Source organism: Callithrix jacchus, chromosome 2 (genome assembly GCF_049354715.1).
Source record: "Callithrix jacchus isolate 240 chromosome 2, calJac240_pri, whole genome shotgun sequence".
Classification (NCBI taxonomy): domain Eukaryota; kingdom Metazoa; phylum Chordata; class Mammalia; order Primates; family Cebidae; genus Callithrix; species Callithrix jacchus.
Genome location: NC_133503.1, coordinates 75202010 through 75226045, shown reverse-complemented (window position 1 = coordinate 75226045; position 24036 = coordinate 75202010). Strand labels below are relative to the sequence as shown.

General features: G+C 45.3%; 1 protein-coding gene across 6 annotated transcripts in view; it reads right to left on the bottom strand.

The window, feature by feature from the left end:
- Nucleotides 1-2748: 2748 nt before the first annotated feature.
- Nucleotides 2749-24036, bottom strand: part of FSTL4 (follistatin like 4) — a 430768-nt gene continuing 409480 nt past the window's right edge. For all 6 annotated transcript variants that reach the window (XM_054251984.2, XM_054251985.2, XM_002744592.6 and 3 more), the window contains 4 exons: nucleotides 23137-23286; nucleotides 16617-16724; nucleotides 8260-8369; nucleotides 2749-6108 (listed from right to left, as the gene is read on the bottom strand). In XM_054251984.2, coding sequence (XP_054107959.1) covers nucleotides 5406-6108; nucleotides 8260-8369; nucleotides 16617-16724; nucleotides 23137-23286 — 1071 coding nt within the window. In that variant the 3' untranslated portion in view covers nucleotides 2749-5405. The remainder of the gene's footprint in view (nucleotides 6109-8259; nucleotides 8370-16616; nucleotides 16725-23136; nucleotides 23287-24036) is intronic.

The window sequence follows — 24036 nt, the reverse complement described above, 5'->3', positions numbered from 1 at the left end:
ATACTGGTGATTACAGAAAATATATTTTGGAGTCTACACAACTGTTCAAAATAATGTAATCTGCCTTGACATGAGAGATCTGAGAGTTTTCCAAGGTGGGGAAGCATGATACTTGAACAGCACAAGTCATGTGTGCGGCTTCACATCTTGAGGGTCACTCAGCTGCACTACAGCATGAAACGGTGTGTGTGACCATACCAGCAAAACTCCATGTCCCGTTCTGCTTTGAGATCATCCCACACAGCCTTCAGGAAGCATGAGAAGCAGGGGAAAGGCAGGAAGCCACAGGGCGGTGCCAGGCCAGGAAGGATGAGGGGGTTGGCCAGCTGTGGGAGCCAGGCGGGAAGAGAGTGGGGAGCCGTGGGTCTGTGGTGTGCAGCCTGCAAGCCTGTTTCCCTCACCTCTCTCCAAGTAGCACGGGACCCACAGCTCTTCAGCCTGTGGTATGTCATGCTGGGCAGTGGATAAAGGTTTAGATTTGGGGCATTTTCTCAGTTTAGAGCTCTTGGGCTCTTGGGCCTTACAACATAGCCAATACTCATGCTCTTGCTCTGATCCTGATGAGGGTGTCTCTGAAGGGCAGCAGTCTCTGATCCTGACAAGCCACATGTCGCCAGGCTTGGTGTAGGGGTGAGTCAAAAGTTATTGCTTTGTGGAGTGCTGGCTGAGCCCTCTAAAGCCCTCTAGGGCATGGCCCATGTTCTCTGGGGCCACATGAGCAAGGGTTGGTTCCACACATGTAAAGATGAGCTTGGAAAGAAGCATGTGTGAATTGGGGCTTTTTTTTTTTTTCTAAAGTACATGCTAAACACTCTGAAGCCTGAAGCCTCGCTGTGAATTTTGAGGAAAATCCCCACTCTTGTATTCTCCGTAATTTCACACATTGTATTTAGTTAAATTAGCCTTCCCCACTTGTTGCCCACGGCTCCAAAGGAGGACGCGGATGCACAGGACAGTGCTGTGTCCCAGGGTCTGCTCTATGTCTGCTGCCTAAAGCATGCAGGCCCAGATAAGATTCTGACATCCTCAAGTGACTTAGCAGGTAACCTGGGAGAGAGAAAAGCAGGGAGTGGATTACATTCCACTGGCTACTTGGGGTCGTGTAGTCACACCCTGAAGATAGGCACTGTATTTTTTTTTCTCTTGAATTTTTTAAGCCTCTGTTTTGATGATCTCTAGAATTCTGGAAAGAAACCAAGGCGGTTAGGGACTTTCTTGAAGAAAATTTCTTTGCCTATGTGCCTGTCTGGGAGCATGTAGTAGTCTCTGGCCTGTGAATGACTTCCGGCTTGTACCCCAAAGCAGGAAAGCAGCAAGGGTCAAGGCCACAGGGCGGGGGCTGGTGTAGTAGTCAGGTCAGCTGCTCCTTGAATGGCAGGAGCTGTTGTGGAGTGGCTCATGAGCACAGGACCCAAGAGATAGGAATGGAACAGGAAAGGGGGAGAATAAAAAGGGAATGGAGGAAGGTTGGGGGGCTCGGGCCTCTGAGAGATGAGGCTTGGCTGAGATGTCATGGTGTCTCTGTTCCTGCCAGATGGCACCTGACTTCCCTGATGGTTCTGAGCCAGCTCTCTCTAGTCTTGGTCATGTAACTCCAAAGGTCTGCAAGTGAGGGTTTGGAGAATGTGACTCTGGGCAGCAAGCGCTGTGTCCCTATGCGTTCTGACTGTTCTTGGAGTGGAACCTGGGGTCCTGGGTGGGGGAAACTGTCAGGACCTCTGTGGCAGTGCTGCAATCTTCCTCTGTTACCTGCGTGGCCTCCTGGCTGGGGGTGGAGGGGAGTAGCATTCTGGAGGTGCTGGGTGCAGGGGAGAATGTGAGGTAGATTGGTGGATGCATAGGAAGGAGGTGGGAGTGGTGGTGTCAACTCTCCTGGAGGCTTGCTTCTGAAAAGGAGGGCTGAAGAGTGGGAGAGAGAGTTGTGGGATTTGCTAGTGAAGATGGTTCAGCATCTGTAATATTAGAATGAAACACATCATGATACATGAATCAACTACACTTTTTAAGCTTCACGTAGAAAAATATATCCAGAATGAATGTTTCACACCTCAGTTCAGAAATCTTCTTTAGTTCACAGATTATTGGTCAAAAGAAAACAAGATGTGGCCATACAAAGCCGACTCCTGGCTGCTTTCCTAAGGCTCAGCAGTTGCAATCTCCATGGCAGCAGGCCGTTCTCTGCTTTATTTGGGGTTGAAAGCTGGCTTCCAGTGCCTACCTGAAATTGGGAGCTTTGTCTGCACAGATGGAGATGGGGAAATGGCAGGGTTGGGGTGAGAATTGTAGGGGCTGAGTGTCTGTCTCTGGTGATGCTATCTCTAGATCAAAGTACCTGAAGTTTGGTGTTAGTGGTTGGCCCTAGCCGGGATTTATAGGGCTCTTCCAGCTTCTTCCTGGAGCTTGGGGAAATGTAGGACACTCAAATGTCTTGGAGACTGAAGAAATAAGCCTGGGCCAGCCCCAGGCAGAGTGAGCTGGGTCAGTGTTGGTGAGGCTGGGATGATGGCTTTGGCTGTGGGTGCAGCACCCGTCAAACCTCCTCACGCAAGAGGGTCATGCCACTGTCCAGAAGCTGGCAGTCTCCCTTCCTGCCATCCGCTTGGGGCTGCTTGAGTGGGCTTTTGGACCCAGAGCCTTTATGTAGGAATCTGCCCACTGGAGCAGAAGAATGAGGGCCTCCATTTTCAAAGCCTTCCTGTCACCTCAGGGGCAGATTATTTGTCATTTTGGAAAAAAAAAACTATTGAATTTTTGTGAAATTAACTTTATTTCAAAATAACGGAGGGAGTTTATATAAATAGCTTTCTTGATGATTCTTTTGGTAAAGTCAGTACTTCTTTAATAGTGTAAAATATCAGTGGTGAATTAATCTTGTGTGTTCATCAGAAGGATTACCCCACTGGGCTTGCTACAGGAGGCCCCCCTGTAGGGAGGCATTTCCTACCAGGGGCTTTCCAACTGTGTCCCATGAACCTCTTCTGGGGCAAAATGTGGGGGAAAGCTCAGGCTGATCTGGTCCTCCTCCTCCTCCTCCTCCTCCTCCTCCTCCTCTTCCTCCTGCCCCTGACTCCCCACTCTACCAGCTTTATCGGCTTCCCTGCTAAAAACCATTTACCTGCCTGCATAGGTGACTTTGCCTCCTGGGGCTGGACTCCTGAACTGACCTAGGCTTCAGGCCTGAGTCGATTCAGTGGTGTCTGTCATGCTGTCCGTGAGACCTAAGCCTGCTGTCTCCAGGAACTGCACTGTGGGGACAGTGAAGGGCATATATGCTTTTTAGACACACTTCGAGACGGAAGGGTTAGTGGGAGAGGGACAGGTGCTGCAGCAGTTGACTCCGTCACTCCCGATTATTTTAAAAGGCCAGTTTGGGTTGAACTGGTCTTTGACTTAGGAATCCTGCTGCCCAGAGAGGCTGATGTTCTGGCCTGCTCTTTGGTGGGACTTCTCCTTTGGGCTCAGAGATCCCTTTTCTGTTAGGGGCTGACACAATTGAGATTTTTCCAAAAAGAGAAGTTTAGGAAAGTTGGAGTATTTTGGTGGTAAAAATGGGAGATTGGGAGTGAACATATCAAGATATTAAGGCAGGAAAAAAAAAGGGTGAGATGTATCATCCATGCATCCCCAGCTACTGCGGAACCACATTCTAGGATTTTCAGGTTAGCTTCCTCAACTTATATCTACACAGCAGACCCTTTAACATAAAAGCATTAACCTCCATGTCTAGGCACACCCCTAGGAGTCATAGGGGACAGGTGTTTGGTGGACTAAGATCCATGAGACATACAGGACAAGTGATTATCTCACGAGGTCTGTGGTGGGCGATGCAGGCGGCTTGGGCAGCAGGCAGGAGTGAAAAGGAGCTGTGCGTGCTGAGGGTGACACAGAGTCTAGGTTTTCCTCTCCTCGAAAGGGTTCATTCCTCAATGGCAAAGGAAAATCCTGTTCATGTCAGCAGGTGAAGGTGGCCAAATTAGCGAAGACATCTGTGGTAAGACCGCCTCTCCCAAGCCCATGTGGCTCGCAAAATGATCATTCAAAGCAGAACACATGTAAGTTTTGGCCACTGATATGTGCAAGAGAAAAGGGGAACCCGTTTTTGCTGAGAGTCTGATCCAGGCGGGTCTCTAGGGGTCTGCGTGGGCTGTACTTCTTTGATGCCCACGTGAGAGTCACCACAGCCTGACACACGTGGGGAGAATACAGTAGTGCCAGCCTGCCACCTTCTGATTCTGGGTTTTGCAGTGCATGTGTTTTGACTGGGGAATGTGGGTAATAAAACCCTTGCTGAAATGCGCTCTCTCTGCAGTGCTGATGTGGAGATGGGGTGCCAGAGATGAGTGGATAGGCCACAGGCAGAAAAAAAAATCTGTTTTGAAAAGGTGTAGCTTCAGGAACTCACCTGGCTCCACTCATGTCCTTGGGGTTTCTGCACTGAACCTGGAGGCCACCCATACCTTGCCAGGCAAGCCCAGTCTGCCCTGAATCTGGGCCACCAGACTTGACTAATGAGATATCCCCCTTCTGTGCTGAAAAGCAGGCACACAGAACTTGTCCTGGTCTCTTGGGGTCCCAACACAGAACCAAGTCCTTACCAACGAAGTGGCCTGGTCTGCTCTTGGAGAAGCAGAGTGGCCACAGTTGACCGGGCGGTATTCTTAGATCATTGTTCTTTCTGGCTGTGGACTGTGGGGTTATGACACCCCAGAGACTCAGCCTAAGGCAGGGAAGGATACTGTTGGACCTCGGAGAGCATCTTTCTGCTTACTAGCATTTGAGATTATAAAAAATTATTTTTTTAATCAAAAATTTCCAAAATAAAGTGAGTGATTTCCCCATTCCCCAAGATGCAGTCAGTCTTGTTGGCTCTCCCTCAGGCTTACAGCAAGTCAAATGGAAAGAAAAGCAAAAAGCAGCTTTGAGGGAGAAGATGAGGTCCCATGCGAGGACGGATGGGCTTTTGGTTTGGGAGGGAGGCCCCTGCTCCTGGTCAGCCTCTGCTTCCGGGCCACTCCATCAGGGCGAGGTCTGGCTGGGTTTGGCGGTAAGGGTCAATGACTATGTGAAGGCAACTGACAGAGGTGTCCGCCTGGAGAGCAGGATCCCTTGGTTCCATGATGTCCCCAGGTCATACGGCGTGCAGCTTGGCACAGAAATGATCCCTTTACACAGCAGCATGTGTCCTCATCGTAGCTCAAGGCATAAATCATACTTCCTAACAAAAAAACCCCAATCTTGGTAGCAGCGCATACCTTATACTAGGAATCTTGCAAGGAGACCAGTGTTGAACCACAAAGTGAGTACAGGTTTTTGCTTTTGTCTGTAAAAATGTACAGCGCACCTGCTTGGGCTGCAATGTCAGGATGAGGGAGAGCTCCTTGGCCCAGGACTCTGCTCTGGGCTCTTCATACCTCACCCACCCACACCACTGTGGTCCCCCCCTTTATGCCTGACACCTCACATCGCAGTGTGTTTTGTCTCCCATTGATAAGGAACAGTGACTCTTGGGCTGGTGTGAGGAGGTACTGTCCGAACAGCCCACTGTCCCTGATGATTCGGCGGGCACCCCCCCAGGGCTGGGCTGGCCCTGTAGGTGGCTCCTTTAAGTTCTTCAACATGCCCACCTTCCCCGTGGACAGCTCCAGGAACAGCAGGTCCGGCTCCGTGTGCAGAGCTGCGTAGATGTTGTATTGATTGCTTTCGGTGAAGGAGCGCTGGAAGGCCAAGTCTGAGATACCCGGGTTTATTTGCAGGTCGTACAGGGTCTGGATCTCCCCCCGTACCGTGATCTCCTGCACATGCAGCCAGGGGCTGTCAGCGGCAGCGCTGACTATGAAGCGCCCATCAGGGGATGCGTGTGGGGTGCCTGTTACATCGCCATTGGGGCCAACCACAGAGTCTGTGACACTGTCAACGAGCAGCTGTCGGGCAGCAGAGGCGGGGCTGTCCTGTCGGCACTGGATGAAGAAGTAGCCGCCCAGGTGGGTGTGCGCCATGGCCTGGGGCACGCAGCTGTGGTGGTGCAGGCCGATGGTCTTGAGGAGCATCAGTGTTTCCAGGTCCACTTTGTGGACTGCAGAGTCAGACTTGTTGAAGATGAAGCCAAACCTGGGAGGGGAAGAACTGAGGTCAGAGGTCGAGAGGCCGCTTCCAGGGGTGGGGAATCTGTCATTTGTCTTAACAATTACATCCTCTGCCTCTTCCCTTTACCGTCATCCTTCAGTGATCTAATAGCCTAGTAATAAGATCTACCATTCTGCAGGGTATGTCTTCAGAAACAAATTATTTATGATCTCAATCCAAGCATAGTGGAGTTGTTCCTGGATTTATGCTCTTGTAACACGCACTCATCTTTGGAAATGATTAAGGAGAAGGGCGAGAGGGCCTTCAACTGCTTCTCCTTTTGCAATGCCTGTGATGTTTCCCTGAGGCCTACGTCAGCTGGAAAGGGGCGAGTCTGTGTCTGGACGGTAAGCATGGAGGAAAAGGGCAAGAGATCCCTGCCCTGACTGCCTGTTACGAAGATAAGATAGGAGATCCTATATCCTGACTGTTGTCTAGACTAACTGGTATTTGAGGATGCAGATGCAGCGGAACAAGTGGAGATTTCCTGTTAATACCCGCTTCACCTGGAAGGGGAACATGTGGGGGTAGGCTCTTCTCTGGCCACACTGGTGATGCGGGTAGGAAGGACCCTGGGCATTGGGGTTGAGGACAGCTTTCCTCTCTGGAGCCAGATGGCCTGGTGCTGCCACACTGCCCTGCTAGCTGCAGAGTCTGGGGCAGGCGGCTTGCCTCTTTGAGCCTCAGTGACTCTAACCAGGGTAGCTCCTTTGTAGGACTATTGGGGGATTAGATGTAAGAGGAAACTTTGGCAGAAGGGCTCAGGTGGGTGGGAGTTGCTCACATCTGGACTTTCTAAAATTCCTCTTTGGAGGCTGGTTGAAGTGTGGAAAGGCCTGACTCCAGGTAGGACTTCCCTTTGATCTTGAGTGCCTGTGCCTAAATCCCTTGCTCACAGAGGCCTTTTGGTGCTGCATACACCTACAGGAATAGAGCAGAAACTCTTTTATAATTTTCTTTAGAAAAACTGTACCCCAGAGTGGAGGAAAATACTCCCTCCCTCCAAGGTGTATATTTACAGCATCCTTAAAGAATGCTTAAAGAATGTTTCCAGAGCATGGAAACAGCAAAAAAGAAAACTCTGCTCTTATAAGAAACTTTAAAAAAAAAAAAAAGCCACATATAGGAGCTGCAGAGCCTCTTGAGTGTGCCCGATCCCCAGCTGAACACAACTGCTTTATGAGGGCTTCACCATTTAATATACTCTTAGAGGCTCTTGCACAGGCGCTCTCTGCAGTGAGAGGGTTCATAAAGTGGCTTTCTTCCGTGGGTAAGGGTGAATGGGTGAATCTCCAGCATCAGCTTGCAAAAATGAATCACTTCTTTCTGCAGAGAGGTGCTTGATGGTGGATTATAGAAAGGTATAAATAGTGCTACAAGACATTTAGAGTCTTGATGGCTTAGAGACAGGCTTGGTGGTCTTGAAGTGGTAACGATATAGAAGATGTTGGGGCTCTCTGAAGTGAATAGGGATGGGGACTGACCATGCTGGGGTGAGGTCTGCAGTTGAGGCCATGGCTCTTATTACTGGGAGGTTGTTTTAGGCAGTGACAAACCCTGGCAATCGGGAAGCCTTGTCTCTTTGTGGACTCCTTGCACAGATGCTCTGGGGGTTCCTAAAATATTATGGGCTATGGTTAGAAAGGAATGTGAAAGAATGGTGCAGTGAAAGAAGACTTGGCTTTACATTTAGTCTGACTTTGCCAATTCCTAGCCGTTTGGCCTTGGTCAGTGTCTTAACTTCTCTGATCCTCATCTATAACATAGGGGTTAAGACCACCTGGACGAGCTTTTTGTGTCCAGCAAGTAGAGGGTGCTCAATTTATGACTACTGTTTCCTTCTTTCCTCTGTTGCCCTTACCTTCAGGATGGGACTTCCTGACCTTTCTGGGCCCCCGAGGGCATTAGGAGCTGCGTGTCTTCACTATCATAGAGTCACTGACCCCAAGCAATGAGGACTAGGCTCTAGGTGTGTTTTACTGGACCTTTTCTGTTCCTTCTTGATGGGGTCCAAATCCGGCATAGGAGGAGTGGGGGACACAGAGAAATGAGCAGGTCCCATGCTGGGCAAAGCTGCCCCTTGCAGGGCTGAGCTGGGGCAGGGAGTGCCTTAGAGACATCATGGGCCAGTCTCACCTGATGTGGTTGATGATGAGGTTTGTTGGGGGAATGAAGAAACCGTCCACTCCTGTGAAGGGTGTGCGGATGACATGCTGGCCCTGGCCGGCGCTGGCTTCTGTGATAACCTACGGCACAGAGTGGGAATCCTAGTGAGGGTCCATGCAGGTGGGGGCCGAACCTGGAGACACCCCGGCAGAGGGCTGCTTGGGAGAGAGATGACTAACAAACCTCAGTCTCAGGGAAGAGGTAGGAGCAAAGTGGGAGCAGTTCAGGGACATCCTAGGCAGGGACACATTCTTTCTGGGAGAGGAAGTGGTGGGACAGGACTGTTTGCCCGAATTGCTCTTGCCTTCTTGGCTAAGCTGACCTTGCTGTGCTTTGTCAGCCACCATGATGGCAAGTGAGAACCTGAGGGGTGGTGGGGTTTCCAAGGGAAGTTGCCAGAATGGAAACATCACTCTGGTTGCTCTGAAACCACCTCCTCCCGCAATGGGGAATCCCACCTTCTCAACATGTAGGCCACGATAGGGAAAGAGGGAGAGGGCTTTCAATCATGAAAATGTCAGATGATAGGATTGTCTGCTGGGAATTCATTTTTCTCTGGTGCCAGATGCCTGGGCCAGTTTGTTGGTAGTCTCTGCTGGATGCTGCTTACAGGTGTTGTCTGAGGTGCGACTCCAGGATTGATGAAAGTATACATCCTACGAGATGCCACTCTGAGATGCTGGGTGTCTGTTTAATGTCCTGCAATTACAACGCTGGGAAGAGGTCCTGGTCTCACAGAGGAGACTTGCTGTAGAAAGTAAGCAATTAGGCCCTGTGCCTTGTACAAATTGGTAGTGACAGAGCATGGCTGCCTCTGTTTCCCTGGAGGTAACCCTTTCTCCCCATGGACTCAGCAGGAGGAGACAAGAGCCTTTCCCTGGTGTGTCCCAGCTGCACTTGTGTCAGGGTGGGCACAGTGGCAGTTCTGAGCAGAAGCCAGGTGGTGTGTAAAGTCAGTGGTCCGGGGTCCCTGCCATGAAAACCCTGTGGTCAGGCTCGACAGCCCCTCTGTCAGCTAGTGAGGCCTGAGCCAGCCGGCCTGTGTCCTCCCGCCTTCTGTGTATGCTCATCAGCCTTCAAGTTCTAGGCCACTGCCCAGAAAGCAGCAGACTAGTGGCCTGATGAGGGGCTTGGCCAATTTATAAGCCCTGAGGATAAGCCCAGACCCTCTGTGCAGGAGAGGAGGCAGAGGCTCCTCTGAATGGGAAGGTGAGACACTTCCTGAACATGATATTGTGGCCTTGTGTGTAGAAAGGAGGGTCTAGACTTCTGCAGCCTGAGGCTGGTGCAGGGTTAGGGCTGTCTTTGGTGGGGCCTGTGACTCCCATGGCTGAGAGCTCTGGTTGCTTCTACTTTTTAGGACTGGAACTGCCTTCTGGCTTTTACTTTTATGAGAACACAAACAGCACCTAGCCTGCCTCCTTAGGCAGGCTGGGAGGCTTGTGTCTTTTTTCATCTTGCTCTCCTCTGCAGTCGGCAGGCAGAGTGCTGGGTTGGAGAGACGCGAGCTGTGATTTTCAGGCTTGAGGCAGTCCTCACGTTGCATTAGGTTATTTCTCTGTGACTTTTTTTAAGAGGCCAAATGATTACTTCCATGGCAAGCCCATAGCAAAAAAACTAATAGAAGTGGTGTTAAGAAAATATCAGCATTAAGAAGCAGGATCTTAGAGAGTCTAAAAAGAAAATGCCAGGGAATTCCAAGAAGCCATGCAATCATTGCTTGGTATCGGGCCTGTCATTTTAGTTCATAGGAGAGATGGAAAATTACAGGCTGTCATCGGTCAGCGTCATTCATGCTTCACTGCTCTGACACCCTGTATTCAGAGGTTACTTCATCAAAATGCAGTGGCATGGGCCATTGAACTGCTGTGGGCATGTCAGCCTCGTTTCCTCTGAGTCACGAGTTCTTCTTTGGCGTTTTCTTGTGTCCTAACACACAAGTGGCCCTGAAGATAACTGTCAAGCCCCTCACATTTGCTGGCTGTATGGGTTTGGTTCAGGAGATAACGGCATGTGCCTGGATCTCAGGATATGCCCATCAGTTGGCAGGGTGGGGACAGGAAGGTTGGGCATCTACCTCAGAGGGGAGTGTGAAACCAGCTGGGAAGTGGCATGGGGAGGGTCTGGAGAACACGATATCTGGGGAAAGGCTGGGAGGCAGCTAAAAGTTGGCCTGGGAAAGGGGGTGGGCCAGAGAGTGCTGGGTAGCATTGGAGAAGATGCCACACATTCAGAACCTGGGTGCTGAGGGAGGTCTTGGTGGAGGAAGCCTTGTTTCTACAAACACCTTCATGTAGTCTTCTCAAAGTGTGTTCAACAAATCCTTCAGTGTAGGATAATTAGAAACAAAATTAGGATATTATTTTTAATCTCTTGCAAATAGAAACAATGCAATAACAAAAACTGTATCTTCAAGAGATTAAAAATAATGTCATAGCTCAATTTTTGTCCGCATCCATGATTATGGCCTTTGGAAAAATTCTGAGTTGAGTTGCTGGATCAAAAATTATTCTTGCGCAGGCCAGGCATGGTGGCTCATGCCTGTAATCTCAGCACTTTTGGAGGCCGAGGCGAGTGGATCACTTGAGGTCAGGAGTTTGAGACCAGCCTGGCCAACATGGTGAAACCTCCATCTCTACAAAAATTACAAAAATTAGCTGGGTGTGGTGGGGCGCACCTGTAATCCTAGTTACTCAGGAGGCTGAAGCATGAGAATAGTTTGAACCCAGGAGGAGGTTGCAGTGAGGTGAGATGGAGCAACTGCACTCCAGCCTGGGGGCACAGTAAATTCTGTCTCAAAAAAATTACTCTTTCAGGCTTTTGGTTCACACTTCCCAATTGCTCACCTTAATGGCTATACCAGTTGAATTTCTGGGAGCAGTTTTTGTAAGTACTGGTGTCCTTAACCCTAGCCCACAGTGATGAAGGTAGGTTTATTCAAACTGTTAATGCTTTTTTTTTGTGATAGTGAGTATCCTAGACTTCACAGTTATGAGGGAAGCATCATGCTCTAATTCCTGGTATTACGCGTTCAGTGTTTTGTAATTTAGGCAAAGGTAAACTATTGGTTATTGGTTGTAGAGAAGTATTCTTTACTGTATTAAAAAAAATTTCCTTCTGTTCCTGTTTTGAGACTTATTAAGAATGCCTGCTGTATTTAATTAAATGTCTTTTCAGTATTTATTGAAAACATCCTACATTTTTTCTCTTTCCATGTGTTGGTGTTATGAATAACGTTGACTGATTTCCTGACAGTGAACCATCATTGCATCCTGGGAATGTGTTTCCTGCTTGAGAATTTAGATACATTCCTGGACTCTTTTTCTTTGTGTGTGTGTGTGTGGGGGGGGGGGGGGGCGGGTGGGTAAGATATTCTGTGTATTATTTTAATCATGTTTACACACATGCATCTCTCCTGTGAAACTCCCATTTTAAAATAAATTATCCTTGCATAACATGCCTGGATTTGTATGTTAGACAAGGATATGGGGCCAAGTCATTGTTTGGATTCCACTCATTCCTGCAATCAAAACCAATGCTTTGCAATTTATTCAAATTTATTCATTTTTAAAAATCACAAGCCATGTGGTTTCAAGGCGCTTTAATTTGAATTCAATTAGAAAGAATTTAACAAGTCAACTTTTCCCAAACAAAACTTTATTCTACTATTTTCCTTAGGAGCTCCTCAGTGGATATAAATATTAAATTTCAATATAAAATCTTTAGAAACACCTTAAAACTATTTAAACAGTGTAGTTTGCATCTCTTTGTTTGTGATCACCACACCCATGAACTTCAAAGCCAGACAAATCCTTGCACTACTAAGAGTCAAAGCCTGAACATCTTAAACAATATCCTCAGTCAAAGCTCTGGAATCCAGTAAAAATCAGGAAAGGAGTGGGATTCAGAACATCCGAGCAGACTAGCACAACCCCACAAAACATGTTCAGTTTGAGTTTTCATCCTGGACTCTCTAATAGCATGTTAGAAATAAAAACACAATTCTACCTCTGTATTTATAAGTGAGATTAGTCTACAGTTTTATTTTTATACTACTTTAAATCAGATTTTATAATGACAATTACACTGGCTATTTAAAACAAACTAAGGAACTAACTGTACATTTTCACCCTATGGACTTGGGATAGTTTAAGTAAAATTATCTGTATTTTGGGAACTTGACAAAACTCAGCTGTACATTTTTCTATAGATTTTTCTTGAAAAAATCCATGGCACTTGCTCTAGTTTAAGTTTCTCTTTTCATAAGTTAGTTAATTTTTTTTTTTTTGAGACGGAGTTTCGCTCTTGTTACCCAGGCTGGAGTGCAATGGCGTGATCTCGGCTCACCGCAACCTCCACCTCCTGGGTTCAGGCAATTCTCCTGCCTCAGCCTCCTGAGTAGCTGGGATTACAGGCACGCACCACCATGCCCAGCTAATTTTTTGTATTTTTAGTAGAGACAGCGTTTCACCATGTTGACCAGGATGGTCTCAATCTCTTGACCTCGTGATCCACCTGCCTCGGCCTCCCAAAGTGCTGGGATTACAGGCTTGAGCCACCGCGCCCGGCCAAGTTAGTTAATTTTTACATTTTGCATGCATTCACTCATTTCCTCTAGGTTCTAACATTTTTTGCCTTAGAGTTGCAATGTAGTATTGTTATTTTTTGAGATGGAGTCTCATTCTGTCACCCAGGCTGGAGTGCAGTGATGCAATCTCAGTTCACTGCCACCTCTACCTCCTGGGTTCAAGCGATTCTCATGCCTCAGCCTCCTGAGTAGCTAGGATTATAGGCATGTGCCACCATGCCCAGCTAATTGTTGTATTTTTAGTAGAGATGGGGTTTCACCATGTTGGCCAGGCTGGTCTCGAACTCCTGACCTCCAGTGGTTCACCTGCCTCGGCCTCCCAAAGTGCTGGGATTACAGGCGTGAACCACCGTGCCCGGCCTAGTGTTATATTTCAATCTTTTCATCCTTCTGTATCTGCAATAAAATTCCCTTTCTCATCCCTTATTCCTCATCTATTTTTGTTTGCTCTTTTTGTTTCTTTGAAGGGTTGTGAAGAATTAATATCGTGAAGGATTATTCCTTCTTGCCACTTGTGTTCTCTTTCAATTTCTTAGAACAAATACTTCCTTTTCAGGATTTTAAGCCACAGCTATTCCTTGGGACAGCCTTCTCTGCATCCTGTTAGTTTTGATACAAAATAGTCTCTTTTTCATTACCACCACTGGTAGTTTTCCTTTTTAAATTTCCTCTTTGACCCAATAGATATATCCAGAAATGTTTCTTTAATCATCAGAAAATATAGCCTACAACATCTACTTTTACAAAAATTTGAAGTTTCTTTAGTGATATACTTTTTTATATGTGGACATATTAAAAAATTTTATGGGACTGATGAAAGGTTTTCTATATTAAACCAAACTTCTTGTTTCTATTATTCCATTTTCCTGCCATCCTGTCTCCTTCATGTGTACTATTTATATTTTAAATCAAGCTCTTATGTTAATCACTCTTGTTTTAGGTATTTATGTGGTTTGAGATAGATCAGCTATTCCAGGCTTAGTGCTCTGAACCCTAAATTCCACACTGCCCGATGCCAGCACTCCCGCGTGCTTTTTGTTCACCTGTCATCACTATTCTCACCCCTTTGAGGGCAACCTTTTCTTATCACTTTGTGTGTGTTTCTTGGAAAGAAGTTGTTGCTAGTTTTCCTTCTTTTCTTTTTAAACCCAGTCTGTTCATCTCTGCTTTTAATTGGAGAATTCAGTCATATTCGGTGTAATGCAATATTCACTTCTCAACCACCAATTTCAAACAACATTCTCTCTATCCTCTCTTATCCCAGTAAAGTGAAATTCTGAGTATTTTTACTTTCCCTTTCTGCATACTCCCTATTTTATTTTTTCACTCTGTCACTCAGGCTGGAGTGCAGTGGCATGATCTTGACTTACTGCAGCCTCCACCTTCTGGGCCCAAGCAGTTCTCCTACCTCAGCCGATCAAGTAGCTAGGACTACAGGCGCATCATCATGCCTGGCTCATTACTGTATTTTTTTGTAGAGACGTGGTTTTGCTAGGTTGCCCGGGCTGGTCTCGAACTCCTGAGCTCAAGTAATCCTCCTGCCTCAGCCTCCCAAAGTGCTAGGATTACAGGTATGAGCCACTGCACCTGGCTCCTGCTCTTATGTTTACTGAAATAATTTATCTTTAGTTACAGCTTGGTATCTTTCATTGTCTCTCTCCTAATTGAAATGTCCTCACTTAGCACTTACTGTACATTTCCAGAGAGCCTCTCTGAACCCATTTTACTTTTAATCTTAGATCTTCCTCACCTGCTTCATTACTTACCACTATCTCTGTCCATCTTGATGTCTCCCATTGGGTCATTTGATGTTTGTCTAGTATCTTTCCTTAGATGTGGCCCATGAGTGATGGGCTCCCTGAGTTCCTCCCTACTGATATATCTTTCTTTTGTCCTGACAGGTAAACGATGTCTTGCTTGGGAATAGAACTCTCGGAGCATGTAGATGTGATTCCATGGTCTTCCAGCTACTATTGCAGGTGAGAAGTCCACTGTCAATTTGATTAATTTTTCTTAAAGTTTGGAGTTCCGGAACTTTATCACTAGTGAAGAGCTGTGTTATTTCTCATCACTTTAGCCAGGGACTTGTAGATCCCTTTTAATCTACAAGATTAAATTTCTTCAACTTGGGATATTTTATTGGAAACTTATTTTATGTTTGACTCCATTCTTACAGTTCTCTTTTCTTCCCATTTCATGTCTCAACCTTTTCATGGGTTTACTCTGTGATTTGAGTGAGCTTTTTCTTTTGTATTTTTTTTTTTTAAGACAGAGTCTTGCTCTGCTGCCCAGGGTAGGGTGCAGTGGCACCATCTTGGCTCAATGCAACCTCTGCCTCCTGGGTTCATGCAATTTTCCTGCCTCCTGAGTAGCTGGGACTACAGGTGTGCACCATCAAGCCCGGCTAATTTTTAATATAGATGGGAATTTCACTATGTTGACCAGGCTGGTCTCAAACTCCTGACCTTGGGTGATCTGCCTGCTTTGGCCTCCCAAAGTGCTGGGATTACAGGCATGAGCCACCACACCTGGTCACATTTTTCAACGCATCTATTGCAGTTTTAAATCGGGAAATCATTTTTATTGTTTTTCTGGTGGCCCTTGAATTTTCTGAAATGCTTTCTCATTTTTTGTTGGTATTTCTGGCAGCTGTATTTCTTTGGGCTGGTACTCTGTTCTGAGTGACATTTATTCTGGCGTCCAGGCTCTCTGATAGGTTATTACTACTTTTTGTCAGCTTGCTGGGCCTAAGAATGGTTGGCAGCATCCCCTGAGTGACAATGGTCTCAGCATATAGAAACTGAAGCCATGAGTGGGCAGAGGCGCAGGTAGGTGGTCAGTCCCTAGGAGGAAGCTTCTCCAGACCCTGGTCTATCTGCCCTCTTGCCAGTCTTGGTTTCAGAGTGTTCTAGAGGGGAGTTAGCTCGATTTGCAGCTCTTCTCACCTGGGGTTCTGAGAGAGACAGACCCTAATCTCCAGAGCGATCCATTATACGTAATGAATTAACTTTTATCCTGTGTACCCAGAATGGTTCTATGTACCATCTTTGGGAGAATTGAGAAGGCAGGTATTCAAATCACTTTTTATAAGGCTCAGTCCTCTTTTATGATGGGCAAGGCTTGGCAGGGCAGACTCAAGTTACTCAAGTCGGGGTTGCTATTGACCTTTCATGGCTGACGGGGGAAGGAGTTCCGTGGATCTCTGGAGCCCAGGCTCTACCTGAGGGAGTGCTAGATGTTGGGGCTCCAGAGACACATTGTCCAGGGTGGACTACAGGCAAATTACAGAACTTTTCTGTATCCTAACACACTGTAAGCACTTAGTAAGTGGGCTTTTGTTTATGGATATAATTGATGCTGCCTCTTCTTTTTCACTGGCCAACATCTTCTGCTTTCTTTGATGCTATTCTACAAACTCCCTTCTCACTTTTAGACCCCAGAGCCTCATTCTGCTGGGACCCAGGAGCTACTGGCTTGAGAGAGGCAGGATTGTGGGGACTGGGTGCCACGTTCTGGGTGCTGTGAAGCCAGAGTTCTATTCATCATCATCACTGCTGTCTTTAATTGCCTGGGAGGGGCATTGGGCTGAGGCTGTTTCCTACCTCTCCTTGAGCCTTTAGGATGTATTTTGGATAAATGTAATTTGCCACCTGGGAAAGCAGGAGATTCCTGTATTTTACAGGGAGAGAGTTCTTCTCTCAGTGGAATGTGGGCATCAGCCTCCATGTGCTCAACATACCTGGAGGCTTGGCTGGGACTTGTGCACGTCCCCCCAGCTCAGGACCCACACTTGATCATGTGACTTGTCATAGGACAGCTTAGCCGGCAGAGGGTCCACACCTATGGACTTGAAAAAAAATAGTGACAAGTTGGTCATCATTGTTGTAAAAGTGGACATGATGGTATTTCTGAGTGTTGGATGCATGGGCATCACTCCTGGGTGAGGAAAAGCCAGTCTAGGAGTCTTGCTAGTGGTCCCATTTGGGAACCCAGGGCAGAAGCTTCGCCTCTGGCTTTTTTCTCAGAGGCAGAAAATTAGTTGTCAATAATGTTCCTTATTTTCCTGCATGTTTTACTTAAAGGGACATGGACCAATGTGGCAAAAGTCTGAACACAGAGGCTTTAAGTTTTTCGCTCAGGAACCAGCTCTAGGGTTCCCTCTCTCTTCCTGGAAGCCTTATACCCTCAGCATCCTTCCCTAGATTACTCTGTGGCCTAGATTCTGGTGAGTTGGTCCTTCCTCCTAGGTCATCTTTCCTCCTCGGTCATCTGAGGTAGACTTTGAGATCATCCATTATCACCCCTCTCAATCTTTGTTCTACTCTGAGCAGTTTCTATCTTGCACAGCCTTTGACTGGCGCCTCTGGGACTCAGACTATAGCATCAGCAGACATGTTCTTTTTTAACTGTAATACTACTATCCCCTGATGATACAGCTTCTCCTATGGCTCTGTCAAATTAAAGCTCTTTTTTACTTCTTATAATATAGACTTCTTATAATATAGATTACCCGCTCAAAAACTCTGTTCTATAATGCTCACATCACTAGACTACGGCCCCCTGCTCTTCTTCTAGTCACTGGTCAACATTCTAGTCACTCCCTTTGCTCACTGTCATCCTCTACCACTCACTTGGTCACTAAGTTTGGTACCTTCAAATCCACATGGAAGATTCATCCAAAGCCCTCCTTTCTTAGTTCCTTCTTGGTTTCAATGATCTTTTCTTCCTCCCCACCTCAGCCACCATAACTTACACTTGGTTTTATTTCACCCACCTATATTCTAGTATTCTAGTCTTTTCAATGGGGTGGCGGGGGAGGGAGAAAAACTGCATCTCTGCCTCCATTGGTCAAAACTTTTCTAAAGAAGTAAGTTTTACCAAGTTTCTGACTTCGTGCCAAATTCAGAGATCATTTTGTAATCCTCCTATGTGACATTTCAGTAAGATTCCACATGATTAACTCTACCCTTACCTCATGTGGCCTCTCACCACCCTGGCTTCTCCTCTTCATTCTGACTTCGAATTTGACCTTTGATCATCATCTCTCTCTCTACATCCTTTTACTGGCATGTCATGGCTTCTAATAACCACCTATACCCCGATGACCCTAGAATTCATTTGTCTGTTGATGATCTCAACCTAACACAGAATTAAACTCTTTTTTTCCACCCTGCTGAAATATATCTCTTCTCCAGTCATCACCATCTGAAGTGTCACTTTACTATCTTGCTTTAATTAAAAACTCTTATCCCCTAAGCCTTAAGTAGAGGCTTTTATTTTCATATTCCAAGTCCTTTGTGGCCTCCAGCTACCTATATTTGCTCCTGCCAGCTTCTCTTCATTCACCAAAGGCTTTAGCATTGGACACCATCTTCCTCTACCCAGAGCTTCCTAACCCATCTGTAATGATATTATCTTGATAACACATTTTCTTTCAGCTATTCTGTTGTCCTCTTCATAGCAAAAATTCCCTAAAGTTTGGACTTTAGCTATTCTCTCTCCTTTCTACTTAACCTTCTCCCATTGGATTTCATACTCTTATTCTGAGGTGGTAGGGAGCAGGAGTCTGGAGAACTTAAACCAAAAATCACTCAAATTCAGGACAGAATTTTTTCACAGTCTCAATGGGCTGAGAAGCAAGGCTATGGCAGGGAAGAGACCTGATCCTGGTGAACAAGCCCTAGGATTAAGGGCAAGTCAGAGGCAGGCCAAGTCCTAAAAAAGCTTCAACTCAGTTTCTACTCTGCCTAGCAGAGGAAAGTGTAATTTTCTATATAGAGCATTTGGCATTAAAAAATTACTAGGCATTCTATGAATGAAAAATATAATGATATAATACCTGAAATAAGAACTTAATTAAAAGGTTTATTAGAAACAAAATATAGGTTGATAGAACATGTTCCAGATTGAAGTAGAAAGAGACATGTGGGATGCAAAGGGAAGTCCTAACTTTCTTTTAAGCAGAGTTCCCAAAGAAAAGGTGAGAGAGAAAAAGAGGCCGTAGAACATTTGAAAAAAATAATGGCTGACATTTTTTCAATCTGATGAAAGATATCAATACACATATTCTTTGTAAATTCCAAATCATAATAAATACAAAGAATACCATATGCACACACATCATAAACTGCTAAAGACCATAAAGAAAAATAATACAGTACCTTCAAAATATCAACAATAAGACTGACAATTGACCTATGAACAAAAATAACTGAAGATAATGAAATGATACCTTAGATATCTTAAAATGCTAAAAGGAAAGAACTGCCAACATAAAATTCTATACCCAGTGAAAAATAGAAAGTAAAGATATTTATTTGTTGTTTTAGAGACAGAGTCTCCCTGTGTCACCCAGGCTGGTGCAATCTCAGCTCACTACAACTTCTGCCTCCTGGGTTCAAGTGATTCTCCTGTCTCAGCCTCCTGAGTAGCTGGGATTACAGGTGTGTGCCACCATGCCTGGCTAATTTTTGTATTTTTAGTAGAGATGGGCTTCACCATGTTGGTCAGACTGGTCTTAAACTCCTGACCTCAGGTGATCCAACTGCCTCAGTCTCCCAAAGTGCTGAGATTACAGGCGTGAACCATTGCACCTGGCCTGAGTAACAGAAAGTAAAGGTATTTGAAAAGAAAAACTGTGAGAACCTGTTGCCAAAAGATGTCCAATCAAAGTTGGTGTTAGAACTAATCAGGAATAAATGTAAATGTGTGGGTGAATATAAGTTAATGTCCTGTGGGGTTACATTACATATACAGTTAAAATTCATTACTACAACAATGTAAAAGTAAGGGGGAGGAAGGCTGAAGGAGTTAAAGTGTTTTAAGTTTCTAGCATTATTGGCAATATGAAGTAACAGTTTGTATGAGACTGTATGGATGCAGTAACATGTGTTATAATCACTATGATGTTAACAACATAAAAGACTGCATTGTCAACAATAGAAAAAAATGTTTGCCAAATCCACAAGAAAGCAACATAAACATGTAGGTCAAAAAAAGTAAGATAGTAGACAAAAATCAACTATGTAATTAAGTACATTAAATATAAATGGATCAAATATTCCAAGTAAAAGACTAAGATGATTAAACTAGATAAAGGAGCTTTATAAAGGAGCACCTTTATAAAGAGCACCTTAACATATGATGACATAGAAAGGTTGAAAGTAAAAGGATGGAAAAAATGTACCATGAGAACACTAATAAAAATAAATCTGATTTAGCTATACTAGTGTTAGACAATAGATTTTCAGGCAAGCAGCATTACCAGAGATAAAGAGGGATATTTTGTAAGAATAAAAGGAAAATGATAGAACTTTGAGAAAGTCGCCACCATAGTGGAAGATGTTAACATATCTCTTTGCAGCTGATGGACTAAACAGACAAGAAAATCATGAAGGATAGAGGATTTGAACAACACAATGAACCAAGAAGACATAATTGACACATATATAGAATATTGTTTGTAACATCAGTATGTACATTCTTTTAAAGTGCACATGGAACATTTACCAAAACTGATCATAAGCTCAGTCATAAAATAAGCTTTACTAAATCTCAAAGGACTGACATTACAGAGTATATTTCTCTGGCCAGGGGAATCAATAATAAAGAGACAGAACACGTCCCATTGTATTTGCCAAGAGAAACACGACCCTACTTATTTCCAACTTTCTTCGTACAACAAGCCTTTACTGCGGAAACTGAGCATTGTTGAAGAGATCCAATTCTGCTGACAGTTCTTACACCCACAATTCTTAAGTGGTCCTTCATTGCTGCCCAGCAGTCCTATCATATTTGCCTGGCCAGTTCAGTCTCATGTTCAATTTTGACCTATCTCTTCAAACCTCCAGCCTTGACAGAGACAAAGCAACTCAAGAAGAAGTTCATCTAACTACCACCCATTGTACCACCTATTTATACTTGGGCCTGAATGTAAAATGTTCCATTTCCTCCTACTATAATGAAAGAAGGTGATTTTATCTGCGGCTAGATGTCCGCCTGCATGCTTTGGATTTCATTGACTCCTGCCTAGAGTCAATGCAGGATGAGGATACAGGAAAGAAAGAAGAATTGTGGAAGCAGTTATTCTCAGTAGTGTACAATTCTGTGATGTCTGTCAGCTACTTTTAAAAAGTTCTTTTGGCATTCCCTTCTAGACACTGACTCATTTGTTTACATTTACTCCCCTTTATAGCACAACCCTTCCATACGATTGCCTGTATTCACCATCGCCATTTCCCCACCTATGATTCTAACTTGAATACACTCCAGCAGGCCTGCATTCCACCATTATCCCATCTGTTCCTGCCAAGGTGATCCATGACTCTATGGGACCCAATCCAATGGTCAGTTCCCATTCTTCATAAAATACACATGCTCATCACAGCATAACTCTCCCTTGAAACACACTCTTCTCTTAGCTTCAGGAATCTCTCTCTTCCTCCTAATTTTCTTCCTACCATTCAGGTTACTCCTTCATGGTCTCCTTTGCTGGTTTCTTCTCTCCTTACGGATCTTTAAATGTTGGCGTGCTCAGGCCTCCAACATTGACCTCTTCTCTGTCTATACCACCTCTTGGTGATTTCATCCAGTTTTGTGGATTAATAAAGTTCATATAGTAACAAGACCCAAAGAGGTATCTCTAGCTCAGCCTCTCTTTTGACTCCAGACCTGTTTATCCAACTGCTTACTTGATTTCTCTACTTACACATCTAATAGCACTTTAAACTTAAATCACCGCCACGTCTTCTCCCTGCCTTGCCTGAAGTAGTTTCATACTGCTGCAGAAACCAGTTACTGGAGATTTGATGGCTTTAATCAACACATTTATTCTCTTACAGCTCTGGAGACCAGAAAGCCAAAATCAATATAAACTGGCACCCCTTCTAGAGGCTCTAGGGCAGAGTATGTTTCCATGCCTTTTTTCCAGTCTCCAGAGCTGCATTTCTTTTATCCCGTGGCTTCTGGCCCCTTCCTCCCATCTTCGAAGCCAGCAATACAGCATCTTGTTTCAGTTCTCACATTGCCGTTTTTACCTATGCACTCAAATTTTTCTTTGCTTTCCTCTTATAAGGACATTTATGATCGCATTTAGGGCCCATCCAGGTAATCCAGGATAATCTCATTAAAAATCCTCAATTTAGACACATCTGCAATCTAAGATGACATTCACAGGTTCTGCAGATTAAGATGTGGACATTTTGAGGGCTATTATTTAGTCTACCATCCACTGTAAAAGGCATCGCCCTTCTACAGTTGCTTAAAAGACCACTCTAAATTGCATCCTTTTTCTCTCAAGCCTTATATTCAATCTATCAGAAAATCTTTCGGGCTTCCTGTTTAAAATGTGTCGAGAAATGGATAATTTCTCACCACCCCCACTGCTGTTGTCATCTCTTGCCTGGATTATATCAGACCAGATCTTGCTCTGTCACACAGGCTGGAGTGCAGTGGCATGATCTCGGCTCACTGCAACCTCCACCTTCCGGGTTCAAGTGATTCTCTTGCCTCAGCCTCCCAAGTAGCTGGGATTACAGGTGCCCGCAACCATGCCTGGCTAATTTTTTGGTATTTTTAGCAGAGATGGGGTTTCACCATGTTGGCTAGGCCAGTCTTAAACTCCTGACCTCAGGTGATCTGTCTGCCTCAGGCTCCCAAAGTGTTGGATTACAGGCGTGAGCCACTGCACCTGGCCTGTTTGTTTTTAACACAGCCGCCAGGTTGATTCTTTAGAGATACAAGTCAGATTGGATCAATCCCTTGATGAAAGCCCTTTTGTGACTTTCTTACTGAAATGTCCTCACTTTGGGCTTTGTTCTAGATCCTGACTGGCCTCCGAGGCCCTGAGTGAGTCAGCCCTACACCTCATCACTGCACCTGCTTGCAGAGTCTCCGTCCTACTTGGAATTTCATTCATCTCGAGGGAGAAGGCCAACAGAAAATAGTCTTCCTGTTCCCCTTTTGCTTTGAACCTGTAACAAGGGTTTTCCATAGCCCTTATTACTTATAGTTCTCTCAAATTCGGATTTATGGTCTGCTACTCAACTAGAATATGAGTTCTAGGGACATTATTGCTCATTCATGGCTGTTTCCCTACATAGTAGACAATAAATACTTAATGAATAATTACACATGAATCTTTTATCCCTTCAGTCTGACCACCTGGCATAGGAGCTGGGGAGTGAGCAGGAAGCAAAGAAGAATGTGGCAGGCTGTGCCCCAGAATTGGAAGTTTTCTTCACTGTATTAAAGAAGTGTACCTGCAGGACCTTCTGGGCTTGGATGTCGACCACAAGGACTCTGCTCAGTGATGGCTGGGCCACGTAGATGTACCGGTTCCGGACATTGACTGCAGACGCCCACTGGCAGGGCTGGGTTGCATTTTGTTCTCTTTGAGGACAGATCTCTTCCTGCAAAGGAGATAGGCTGTCATGTGTCTTCTTAATCACCCTTTCCCTTCGACATCTCTGCATACCCTCTCCTCTGAGCCTTTTCCCCTTTCAGAATCCTTTGGATCCACAGAACAGGGCACCCAAGCCCTCCCACCTCACCAACTTCTCACTTAACACTCCTTTCAACTTTCAGGGCTAAAACTCCCTTTGCACCCTCTCAGTTAGCAGCTTCCAGATCCAGGTTCTTCTACTCTGTACGCTACCTTCTCCCTGTCCTCATCCTCATTTAAAAAACTTCTGTTTATGGCCAAACTTCTGAAAGAGTTGCCTACATTCTTTCTCCACTTCCTCACCTCTCACATGCTCCTTAACCCTCTGGCTTTAGTCTTCAGAGCTGACGTTGTTCTCCCCAAGGTCAGTTCGAATTCCTCACTCATTACATTAAACCTGTGTTGACTCTTCCTCTGTTTCCTGCCCTCAATCCTCCCTCGGCAGCTGATCCTGTTGCTGGACTCTGCTCGGTGTGCTGATCTCTACATGCTGACGCGCCCAGAGTTCATGCCTAAGTTTTTTTCTTCTCTAAAATCAACCTCCCTGTTAATCTCATTAAAACCTATGGCTTTAAATACAGTCTATGTGCTCACAACTCCCAATTCATACCTTTGGCTCAGGCCTCCTCCCTGAACTCGACTTGAATGTGTAATGTGCAACCTACACTTAGACGTTCAAAATCAACTCTTTAATTTTACTTCCTCATCCTGCTCATTC